This window comes from Pholcus phalangioides, unplaced genomic scaffold, assembly GCF_987345545.1.
Source record: "Pholcus phalangioides strain wild (caught in Gottingen) unplaced genomic scaffold, Ppha-v1.0 ptg000008l_1, whole genome shotgun sequence".
NCBI lineage: Eukaryota > Metazoa > Arthropoda > Arachnida > Araneae > Pholcidae > Pholcus > Pholcus phalangioides.
In genome coordinates, this window is record NW_028301601.1 from 44,871,676 (window position 1) to 44,884,576 (window position 12,901).

The 12,901-nt window shown below is 31.6% G+C and overlaps 1 protein-coding gene across 2 annotated transcripts in view; it reads left to right on the forward strand.

Moving 5' to 3' along the window:
* The window catches only part of Syx1A (Syntaxin 1A), a 96,117-nt gene extending 83,556 nt beyond the window's left edge, over positions 1 to 12,561 (forward strand). The window contains exons 3-10 of one of the 2 annotated variants that reach the window (XM_089234751.1): positions 2,344 to 2,443; positions 2,713 to 2,787; positions 3,656 to 3,729; positions 5,336 to 5,444; positions 5,777 to 5,850; positions 7,959 to 8,096; positions 8,594 to 8,704; positions 9,447 to 9,603. In XM_089234751.1, the coding sequence (XP_089090877.1) occupies positions 2,344 to 2,443; positions 2,713 to 2,787; positions 3,656 to 3,729; positions 5,336 to 5,444; positions 5,777 to 5,850; positions 7,959 to 8,096; positions 8,594 to 8,704; positions 9,447 to 9,533 (768 nt within the window). In that variant the 3' untranslated portion in view covers positions 9,534 to 9,603. Of the gene's footprint in view, positions 1 to 2,343; positions 2,444 to 2,712; positions 2,788 to 3,655; positions 3,730 to 5,335; positions 5,445 to 5,776; positions 5,851 to 7,958; positions 8,097 to 8,593; positions 8,705 to 9,446; positions 9,604 to 12,379 lie in introns of those variants that run through there. The other variant, XM_089234753.1, reaches the window with a different exon arrangement.
* The last annotated feature ends 340 nt before the right edge of the window (positions 12,562 to 12,901 follow it).

The following is a 12,901-nucleotide window of genomic DNA, read 5'->3' on the forward strand; positions in this document are numbered from 1 at the left end:
TCCGCCAATGCTTAAACCATAATTTATAAACTTGAAACAAACAAACAAAAAATATAGTGTTTTCAGTCTGTTATCATGTAATAATCCCTGTGCATTCGCATGATGAACTCGCATTGCGAGGACTTGTGTTCAAACCACACTGTCACCACAGTCATGGTTGACTGAAGTGGGTTTTCTGTGGTTCCCAACTTCAAGGCTCTAATGTGAGACAGTCTCCTTGTTAAAAAGTCTCACCACTGAGAGCAACAGGCCTACAGTGGTAAAATTATTCACTCACAGTTAGAAAAATTGATGGCAGATGGCAGCACTACAAATAACAGGTATTATACAGAAACAAACTTCACGCAAGGTTCACTGCACATAAATGCACATTCCAACATGTATCAATTCATGAAAAGCTCCACAGAGGCATGTGGATGAGTTGCATGTTTGGTTTAGTAGTAGTAGTCTAATCAGAGGCGTATGCAAAATCAAATTTTGGAGGTATGCAAATCAATATTTGAAAAATTAATAAAAATCTTAAAGAACATTTTTGAGTTCCTAGCATCTAAATAGTACTGAAATAAACAAAAATTTATCTTAATAACATTTTAAGGATTTCTTTTAATATCTTAATTTCTTAAATATTTTTTTGCATCAACAATAAATTTTTGATTGTCTGGGAGGAGGGCTCGTGACGTCCTCCCTGCATATGTCTCTGATCCCAATATGCATTAGGAGGTGTGAGGTAGAGCTGAGAAGAAATTTTGCTGACGGGAGGTTCAAAAAATGGTTACAAATCTGCTGACCATTTTTGTTGCACCACTGCCATTTTCTGCACACGAGGGCTAATTAGACAGGGACCTACAGTTTATCACCAATTCCGAATGGTAGGTTTTTTTTTTTTACACTCATCGAGAGGTTGATGCGCTAATCCCTCAATTGGGGACTTCCTGCGGTAACAATTTTTTTGCTGCGGTCAACTCGTCGTTTTTTTGTTGTACCCCTGTGTCAGGAAAGTTTTCTGAAAGGGCAAACCTGGTATCGAACTCGCAACACCTCTAAACATCCTTTGGTACTTTACAAATCTGCTGACATTATTCTTGAATGGTCCCTAGCGTCTCTTAATTCAGTTGTTAAGGGACAGCTATCCTCCCCCATTAACTCCCTGTTGACTCAGTCTCACCATGTGTGACCACAGCCACATACTGTTGGTTATGTCCGCAAAACTGCAATAAATTGAAAACCTGTGTATAAGCCGATCCCAAAAAATCTGTGCATTTCAGAGAAAAAAAAATCTTATATTTTCATGCAAAATGAATAGCTTACGTAAATTTACAATAGAAAATGATTCAAACTTTTTAATCTGTTTCTTCTAAGTCTCCAAGCTCATGGTAATCCATCGGATCATTATAGGGGGGTGCGGCATCTTCATTTTTATCTTCATCTGGGCTGTCATCGCCATTGTCACTTTCAAAGAGGATATCGTCTTCAGTTCAGTCCATTGCATTGCTGATGCAACACTTTTTAAAGGATCAGATGATAACTTAGTGGAAACAGAATTCCACTCCTCATGTACCCATTGGTACACTAGACCAATGTCAAGTTTCTTCAAGGCATCACTTTTTGTAGTTTCTTTATCATCAGAACTTATCCATTCGATCCACAAATTCCTCAAATAGTCTTTGGGAGGCTTGCTAATGCTCACATCTAAAGGCTGTGCAATAAACGTTAGCCACCACCAACCAATGATGTCTTCAATTTCTTTGCCTTGGCTTTGACATTATTGGTTCTGTGAGGTTTGAACATATCCCATACCAATAATGCCTCCAGACCAACCGTGGCCCCCACTCTATCCCCCTAGGGGAGGGGATATAAGCTGGTTCGTCATACCAATTATGAAAATTTCTCGGACACTGCTACAAAAATGACTACTGATTTCGGGGTCGATTTTTCTCATGAAAATCTGACCCGAGTATAAGCCGACCCTCCCACTTGGGGAACAAATTTTCCACAAAAAACTCGGCTTATACACAAGTATATATGGTATACATTCTTTGTATAACATGGTGACTTTGAACATTACATGTGATATTGAAAAGCAGTGTTTGAGGTTTTTGATATGACAGTTTAAACCGCAGTTGCAATTGTCAAAAACAGGATATGTTATAAGTGTACAGACTGTATTACATAGATTGGCTAATGCCAATAATATTTCTCATTATTAGAAAAAAATTCTTTTAATAGTTAAAAATTTTTTATAAAATATAAAAAAAATTAGTTTTCAAGTACATTATTCTTTTTTTATTTTGAGCTAATTTGTGCACCGAAGTTTAAAAATTATGATTTTTTTTAATGCAACAGGTGGAAGAAATCAGGGAGAATATCGAAAAAATTCAAGGCAATGTTGAAGAAGTCAAAAAGAAACACAGTGCCATATTATCAGCACCACAAACTGACGAAAGTGAGAAAATTTTCAGTTTTATAAGTTGGCTAGCTGTGATAAATTCATTCACACAATTCAAATTCTAATTTAAAGTAGTTTTTTTTTTTTCAATTCTTTCTTTTTGCCCATCATAAATAACTCAATTTCTATTTTTAGTTTTTTTTCTGAACTACCTTCAAAATGCTTGCATTGCTTTTATTTTTTATCTTGATTTGATTTTTTTTTTTTTTTCATTTTTATAACATTATTGTAATGCTGCAATTGTTTTAATTTCTTTTTTAAAACAGAGGTAAAACAGGAACTGGAGGATCTTATGGCTGACATTAAAAAAACTGCCAACAGAGTCAGAGCAAAATTAAAAGGTGAGTTTTTATGCATGCACACACATATTTCATATGTGATTTTGTCAAACAGAGTTGCTAAATGGTAAATAAAGAAAGGCAAATAAAAAATTTGAACATACATTTTCAAAGGGAGAAGTTTTAATATCAAATAGTTCTGTAGGTAGTTCTATAGATTAGAGTTAGTAAACTTGATTAAACCTGGACTATATAATCTGGGATCCCATTCAGGACTAGACTGACATTTATGCACATGGTTTCTGGTACAGTTGTAATAAATAATTATAATGATTACGATAAATAATAACTGTTGATTGGCATCAAATCAATTCCATTGCTGTTTAAGCCCAATGCTCGAATATAAATAACGAAATATGCTACCTAAACAAAATGATAGTCAAAATTGGAAAGTTTTATTTGTTCTTTCCATTGGGTTAATTGTTTAGTAATTCGCGCAAAGTCTAGCATTGCTTGTAGGATTTTTTGGAACTACCCATGTTTGTGTTGTAACGAAATCATGATCCCTCCAAATTGAAATTATCCAAAATATTTGGAAAAAGTGAAACTAAGTAGTTAATTTTAAAACTAAATTACATAGATAGGAGACTCGAGGAGAGTTCATAACAATTTGAATTATCCCAATACTCTTATAAACCATGTTCCACAATAGTAGGACAATGTATGTATGCTGAAAATTTTTGATAAAGGAGATAGTAACATTAATTGATGAAAAAAAAAATGTTTGTGTAAATTATTATAAAAGAATAATTATTATAATAGAATAATTTACATAACCTACATTACAAAAGAAAATAATTTAGATTTTTTATTAGTTTGAATATTTTTATTAACAACAGTAGTTTTATAGTTTTATCATAAATTTTTGCAGTTATGGAGCAAAACATCGAACAACAGGAACCAACCAGCATGATGTCTGCTGATTTCAGGATAAAAAAGACACAAGTAAGAATCTGCAGTTATATGTGCAATAAGAGTATATGAAACAAAAAATAATATTTCTTTATTATTATATTGGCTTATGCAAAACACAGGCCATTTTCATTATTATTAATTGACCTGGAACTAAATGAGCCTAGTAATGATATAAGTTCTGATTTTTAAGTGTTATAATAAAAGATTAATTAATTTACCATTGAATGTCACATTGTAAAAAGTATCTATCAAATCTAGCACTGGGACTGGAGGTCTATTGTAATATTACCATATACACATTAAAATATTTACAAAGAAAATGAAACAGTTTTTCCCTTTCTATGCGGAACTGAAACATTAATTAGGGTTTTTTTTAAAAAGAATGAGATTTTAAAGACTAGTGAAAAGGTATGACTGAAATAGTATCTGTCCAATACAAATTTTTAAACTGTGGAAACGATAAGTTACTAATGTTACTGCACCGGCTGATGTTAAACTGCAGACTTTCAGTTTATTTTTTCACTTACAAATTATTCCCCTTTGTAAAATTACTTCGATTTTTGTATCTTTTATGCATTAAAACATTTTATTACATTTTAATTACAAATGAAAACATGTTTGTTGGAAATTTTAAAGTGCAGTAAAATCTGTCTTTAATGAAACCTGTGCTAAGTGGAAACCTGTCTTCAAAGGATAAAAAAAATATTGCTCTGGTGATTTCACTGCCAAAATATATGTATTTAAAAAAACAACCTGTATTACAATGGAACCTGCCTAATACGAAAAAGAAAGTTATACCACCTTAACAAACTTTTCAAGTGTTTCACAACCAATAGACTAAAAAGTCACACAAAATGTTAAAATGCTCTACAAAAGCAGGTGCTTTAGAGGGGGGGGGGGGAGATTGCAACAATTTTTTTTGAAAAAGCTTTCTTTTATACAAGAGAAATCAGTGCAAGGGTTGGATTTTAAAATGATATGCTAGACTTACAAAATTGTATACTTGCCGTTTTCTGTGATCGCAGTGTTCAGCTGGGCTGAAATTAGAGGAAGGAGAAAGGGGAAACTTCCTAGGCAGCAAATTTTAGGTAGGAACAAAAACACTTAAAATCATCAAATTTTAAGTGGTAGGGACGATAAAATCATGTTGCCCCCACCTTACTCATAGAAATCTTAGTTATAGCCCTGGTGCTGAGGATTACACAAATATAGATGTACAAACTTTATCTGACATGACAGATATTAACACCCTCATTGAAAATTTTGGAGAAAGTCAAAAAAGGACATAAATGTCATCCTTTCTGAAAAAAACCAGTGTAGCATGAAGTTTTATACAGATGCTGTCAAAACCTATAAATATTTAGTAATTGTAGAGTAAACAATTTGTACATTATTTATTTTATCTTTTTAAATTTTTTATTTTATTTTCAATTAATTTGTTTTTACTTTATTTCGATTACGTACAATATCATTGCATAATTTTACACATTATGTTAATTAAACCTTTATTAAGCGGAAACCTATTTTGAGGGGGAAAAATCTCGGCCCCATGCAATTCTGTTGAAGACAGGTTTATCTGTATGTGACATTTCAATATTTGTATTTTTTTTTAACAAAGATATTTTTCTCGTTGCAGCATTCTATGTTATCTCAAAAATTTGTTGAAGTGATGACAGATTATAACAAGACTCAAACAGATTACAGAGAAAGGTGCAAGGCAAGAATTCAACGACAGTTAGAAATAAGTATGCTTGCTTGTACTAAGATTTTGAATTATTATTGAACTGCAGTTTTCAAACATTGTGTCAGACTATCTATTCTGCATCTTAAAAAATATTTTTCACTTTAAAAATCGAAATTTTTATTGGTTAAATGTTAGTTATTGGAATCATTCATATTCACTCAAGAAGGTTCCCTTTTTGGAGTTTGACAAAAATTACATATTTATAACTATAATTGTTAGGTCTTCCTCTCCCTTTCATTTAAGATCTTGAGCACTTGTTATCTATTTTCATAATCAGTTTGACTATTTTTTTACTCTCAATTTTATAGCCATGATATTCTTTTATCTCTTTAGCCGGAAAGGTTACGACAAATGATGAATTGGAAGACATGTTAGAAAGTGGAAATCCAGCAATATTCACACAAGGAGTATGTAAATTTCATGACTACATTAAATATTTTCAATCTGCAGGGTGATTCAGAAAAGATGGGAAAAACTTTAACAGCTGTATTCCCCACTCAGCATGCTTAAACGCAAATCAGTTGAAACCCATTTCAGTTTCAACATGAAATCTGTATTCTCAAAACACTACCAAGTGCATATCAAGTGAAACTCGGTTCAGTTGGTGAGTATTTGACATGCATTAGATTGGCAAGAGTAGATTCGATGCTGATTGAATGAAAGGTGGCGTAGGGTTTTTGATCTTCTAATGAAGTAGAAAACTTGATAGTAGGATTATTTTGTTTACGTTTTCAACAATTTTCGTTTTTGATAAGCAAAATAATAATAATAATGGTTATCTTCATCCCCCTTTTTATAGAAATTCCACTTCATTCAAGCTATGTTTTTCTTTCCTACTCCGGAGATATCGATAATGATGGTTTTTCATTTCGCTACAGAATTGCTAACTCTCTAATTCAGATTAGATTATTGTAAATAATTTATATCACATGTATTATATTTTCCCACATATAATCAGAATATGCGATTTTCACTGCTTTGAAAAAAATATTTATATATTTATCCACATATACAAATTTCATTAATCGTGAATGAAATCAAAAATGGTGGAAAAATAAAAAGGGTAGTTTTTCTCCTTGCAACTGTATAAAATATTAAAAAATGCAAATAAAATAAATTTTTGAAAAATTTATCTGAATATTTTATAAATTATGATTGTCTTGTATCTGAAATCACAATTTTGTGAACACTAATAAGATAAACACATTACAGTTCAAAAAAGTTAAAAATTCAGTGAATTTGATTCCAAAAAAAAAAAAAAACTTTTAGTGCTAATAGTACTTTTCTTGTGATGAACGTTGGCTAATAATAAGAAATATAGCTACTAATGTTCAGTAATTACTGAATTGAAAGAACATCCACATCATTACAATGACATATACTCTAATCTGTTGTTGAACAATCATTTTTGCGCTTCCACATCATATCCTGAACATGTTGGACAATACATTGAACATTTCTTGTGTAAGTTGTTGGTTTTAAATGACCTTATTTTTGTGATGTTTCCATGAATTATGAAATCATGCGATACTATTTAATTAAGTTATCATTTTGTCCTGACTGGCTGTCCTTTCTATTCCTGCTAGTAAATTTCTTATATGTTGGATGAATACAGTATCGTCTATTTTATATTTTTTAGTATTATTTCTGCCTCCCCCAAAGAAAATTCCATCGCTTCAGGAATGTTCATGCAACTTTTCAAGTCATATTCTGACCAGTGATTCTTATTTTACAGTGTTTTGAAATTGGGATTTTAGTTATAATCACCCTGTATATTGTACCTCATTTCTAATTCATCTGCATTAATTATGCTTCATTAAACACTTATATTTACCTAGTTTTCATCATAGTTTTTACAAAATATCTTCCTAATTAAGCATATTGAAAGTAACTGGAGAAAACATCTCTTTAACTTATTATAGGGTTAATAATAGCATGTACCGTCAACACTCGTTATAGCGACCAGTAGAATTAGTCCCAAATGTTTTCATAGAATGACTATCATATACATTTTACTTTCAATTTAACGACCCTCCAAATATAACATCCATTTTTGATGGGACGAAGGGGGTTGTTATATTGAGTGTTGACTGTATTAAGGGAATATTCAAACACAAAATAATTCCCTGAGTAAAGCTGTAAAATAATTAAATTGCATAAGTTGGTTTTTGTTAAAATGTAAAAAATATTAATAGATTAATTAATATGGAAATAGTGTCAATTATGCATTAATAGATATTTTATTTTAATTAATTATTAGAAGTTTGAATGATTTTCCAAAATTTTTATTGTTTTGATGTAAATGCTATAAAAACCAAAAAGAAAAGAAAAAACTGGTTTAAACCAAAAAACTTTTTTTTAACCAACCCTTATGTTAAGATAGCCAGTTTGTTGAATCAATACAGAGTAATTTTCTCGTATAAAATAAGAAAAAAAATTAAGTTTTAATTTGTTTGTGGGGTTTACTTTACCGAAACTTGATACATATATTTTTTTATTCCCCAATTTTACATAGATTATAATGGAAACTCAGCAAGCCAAACAAACACTGGCTGACATAGAGGCAAGGCATGCTGACATCATGAAGCTGGAAACCAGTATTAGAGAATTGCATGATATGTTTATGGATATGGCTATGCTTGTAGAGAGCCAGGTAACGTTTTAGAAGTTGTTCCTCCTGCCATTATTGAACACACATACACATTATCATTGTGTAATACATACAGGAATCAAATTCATAAATTTATTCTTCATTCTTGTGAAAATTTTGTTTCACATAAGAATTTGATATGTAGAAGTTATTATTATTATATGCTACAGTAAAGATTCTTTAATTGTTTAAATATTTAATCTTTAGGCAGCATTGTAATTTTAGTTTGGGTAATATATTAAAAATTCTGATTGGTGTCAAAGCTTGTTTTTATTCCTATGACAATAGGAATGGTGGAACGATCATTAAGATCTCATTTATAAATAATTATTTATCATTAACTTTTATCAACAACTTTTTCTCTTCATTTTCAGTTTCATTCAAGTATAATTTGTTGTGAAATACAAATTTAAAACTAGCTTTAATATTTTTATATGTAAAATATAAAAATGCCAATTATCTTTCTCCTTCCTTCCTTGATGTGCGATCTGTATTAATAGGGTGAAATGATAGACAGGATTGAGTACCACTGTGAGCATGCTAAAGATTACGTGGAAACTGCTGTTCAAGACACAAAGAAAGCTCTGGCATATCAGAGTAAGGCTAGGAAGGTAAGTTGTCGTATAGAAGGAAAGTGGCTCTGGAGAATTTTGGTGTTTGTATTTTTGTTTTGAAATCATGTTGACAACTTTTTTAAATTCAAAAACTCAGGAATTTTTAAAATTTATAAAGTTCATATACATGTATGAAATCTGAAAAATTAACATATTAATTGATAAAAAAACTCCATACACTCCTATTGTTTTCCAATTCATTTCGATAATGTATTGACTGAATTAAGATTGAAAATTTTAAGCATGCAAATTTAAAGGAATGAACACTATATTTTTTTTAAAGTTTATTACACTAAAATTTAAATTAACATCTGTAAGCTGTGTGGCTAATGTGATATACTTTGGTTTGATCTGCCATGGTTTGAAATATGTACTTACCTTTGGACTGAAGATCCAATATAGTTTACCTTCCAGTGCACCAAATAATTTTAATGGGTAAAATTGATCAAATAACCAAAATTTTATGAATATTTTGGCAGTACAGGTTCTTTGTAATTAATTTGAGATTTTTAATATTTATAAAATTATATATGACATTTTTTTAGCAGTCAAAGTTTTTCACTCAATTACTAGCCTTTTATGTTTACATAATTTATTTTTATTTTCAAACAAATTTATTTATTTTGCTATCCTTGGTTACATTTATGATTTATCCCTGAAAGAAAACATTTGTTTTATGTTAATGCATGCTCGATTTTGGTTTTTGTTTTAAATCTTCTGTTCGTTCATTTTTCTTCAGAAAAAGATATGTCTTATTATAGCTGGCATAGTGTTCCTACTTATCCTGTCCCTCATCATAGCATATTCTTGTGGAGCTTTCAACTGAGAATGGTTGCTTCTACTTTGTAGAAATGTAACCACCTGTGCAAAATGTTTTAATGAAGACTTAAGATCTTGTAAGAGAATTATCCTTTGTTTCATTTTGTTTTGTTTTCTCATTTTTAAAATTAAATTATATTGAGGGGTAATTCAGGTGTATTTTGTAAAGTTGAATGCTTGTGATTCCAGTTTAAACATATCTTATTTATTTATTTTCAAGCCCAAAATGAAAAAATAAATAAAAAACTATTTTATTACATTTTTATTACATTTCAACATAATAACGCAGGAAATTTCTCCCATTACACAAAAACTCACTATTCAGTTCTGTGGTCCCTAACTTTTATACTAGGTTTCAGCCTCAGTGAACTTTTATTCGACTTCTAGCACTGCCCAGTAACCTTCAAATTGCATTCTTGCACCACTTTGAATAATCTTTGTACAGTGAAACCTTCCAACATTGGCCACTAACAGGACAGAGAAAATGTGACTGTTTTTTGGAAGGTTGTTGATGATGAGAGGTTCAGTATTTCTGAGGAGAATTTTTTTATTTTATGTGAAACTATAACAATCCATACTATGCAGCATGACATTTATTTGACTTTGAATATGCATCGATTTTGCATAAAAACTCTTGCACACCATTAGCAACTACTTGTGAAAGCCCGGGAGCATGGACTTTGAAGACCAAACACACCCTGCTTCCCATCTCATTGAGATATTGAAGCAAATAGAGAGCATGGACTGCATTTAAGAAATTACACGTGTAGCAAGGGTGTCAAGGGTAAAAAAAAAATAATTGCAGAAAAAATTTGGAGGGAAAAACTGAGAATTTCACGTGATAGAAGTGAAACTTCTAGGTTGGACATGGCTAGATTTACCTCCATTAAATTTAATTTTAATTATTTAAAATTGAATTTAAAATTTTTAAATTAAATTTTGAATAAGATTGATCTTGTTAACCTCTTATTTTTCCTAAACTTGACTCGATCTAATTGACTCTTTAAACCCTAAGACACCATCCACCCCATAGAAGTTTGGTATTATACAAAATCATAATTGAACCCGCTGTAAATCCCAAGTTGGACCGATTTGTTCACTAAAAATTTCTGGAAATAAGTGTGGTTGGCTCTAAATCAGAATGGGGGTGGGGCTTTGTATTGGGACTGAAGTCTAGTACAAGAGTGGAGAGTAAGAAAAAAGTATAGTAGCCATCACTGTAATGTCACAAAACTTGCATTCCCCCTAAATATACTAAAAATATTAATAGCGCCAATAGGTCATGAGAGAGAGTAGCTTGCTCCGTGCATGTGCTTTAGAATATTCATTGCTCCCTGTCCCGATTCATAGCTGCTATTACCATCCCACTCAACTTTATTTTCTTAAAGGGTCAAATGTGTACATATTGACATCCTCCCCACCACTACCACAACCTGTTTCATCACCCAATCAGTTATTCTATGGAATGGGTTTTGATGAAAAGAAAGGGTTTTACTTTTAATGATTTTTTTCTCCCTCACAGAAATTCATTCTTATGTCGCTTTCACTGTTATGTTGCTATAGAAGTTTCCACTCAAAAAGGTTTTGTATGTGAAAATAAAATTATGAGAATGTATTCAATGGAATGATTCACAGAGAAGACTGTAATTTTGATACATTTATCTTGCTGGGAGTTTTTGTGGTCATTTATACTGATGCTGCTTATAAGAGCGATGGGTGTGAAAGCTATATCTTGCACATGTGAAAATTTTGTCTTAAGCCCTCCCTGTGACATAGAAAGAACCCATGCATATTTTTATGGTCGTAGGATTCAAGGATGAAAAACTCCTTCAGCACAAATATTGAGGGTTACTTTTCTTATGATATACATCATTCTTTTATTTTCATGTCCAAAACTGACTATTATTTTGATATCCTTGTTCAGAGATTAACCTTAATGGGATGCATTTTGTTCCAAGAAAATGTGGCTGTTGTTTAGGGGGTGCTCTGTTGTGTGAAGGTGATGAAGTCATGGGAGCTTTCATGTGAAAAGAGGTTGTAAACGAACACCAATATTTTGTATTATGGAAAATTTTCCAGCTATATAGTACCCCCTGCGCCCAAGTGGTGCAGTGGGAAGATGCCTTTCTTCCATTATGAAGGTTACCGTTATCAAGGTCCATGGGTTCGAATTCGGGCGAGAACATCAGAAACGTCAGTAAAGTTTTTTACCTACCGAGCCTGGGGCGACCACAGAATAGATGCCACCTTCATTTCCAACCCAACTCCACTGGTTAGACATTGCTGTATGGTGATGACCACAGTTGATGTGCGGTAAAATAGCTAGTACCCTAAGAGTGCCTTCTCCCATCTCCTAGGGTACCTACATATCCACATAATTAGGATATTATGGTATTTTGTTGAAAATTTGTTCATATGAGCTATTAATTTGAGTTATTCATTTCCCCTCTTCAGCCAAATAACCATTTGGAAATAAAAACAAATTTGAATAGAACCTCTGTTATCTGGCTCAAATGCAACTTCTCATTGTTTCTTTCTTATTTTGGCATGAAAGCAATGATGCATATGTCGTGCATTTAATCGGACTTTAGAGAAATATATGAGACATTTTGAACTTTCAAATTATGACCCACAAAACAAATACACTACTTTGTTGATTAGCAAAAAGATCACTAACCCATATATCTTGTTAAATGATACATGTACATATATCTAACACATCTAGCATTTTTTATTTCAGTCATTGAAAATTAAAATTTACACACATTAGACGTTTTTCACATTAATATAATGTATATTTTAATACTTTGCTTGCATAAATCTAATAACTTTTTTTTTCTCTTCCTTCTGCAGAAGAAAATCATGATTATGATTTGTGTGATCATCCTTGTGGTGATTTTAGTCTCTACCTTGGGTGGTGTTCTCGGAATATAACTATCTATGCTTGTTGCACCTTCTCTTCGCTGCTGCTGCTATTACAAAAAAGAAAAAGAAACCAACAACAACAAAAACAACAGTTATTACTGTAACCTGAAATGCTGGGGAGGATTTCATATGAACTCTTCCCTCCTTGTAGGTTACAGAATAACTTAGTTCATTTAATTGCAGTGCCATTAAAATGCCAGGTAGTACTATCCCACAATCTATTTGCTGTTCATGACTGTATAGAAAAATGAACTATAAAATTTTAGGGTTATTAACGTATGGGAAAAAAATCTGAAAATATTCAGTTTTAGAAGCATTTCTAAAAAAAAACATTTTTTCACCTTTCAATTTTTTTTTCCTGTATATCTTGTTTTGCAAGAAAATACTTGTATCTGTCTCTTGATAAATTGGTGTATAAAGCAGATTTTGGTGATGAAAATATGTCATACC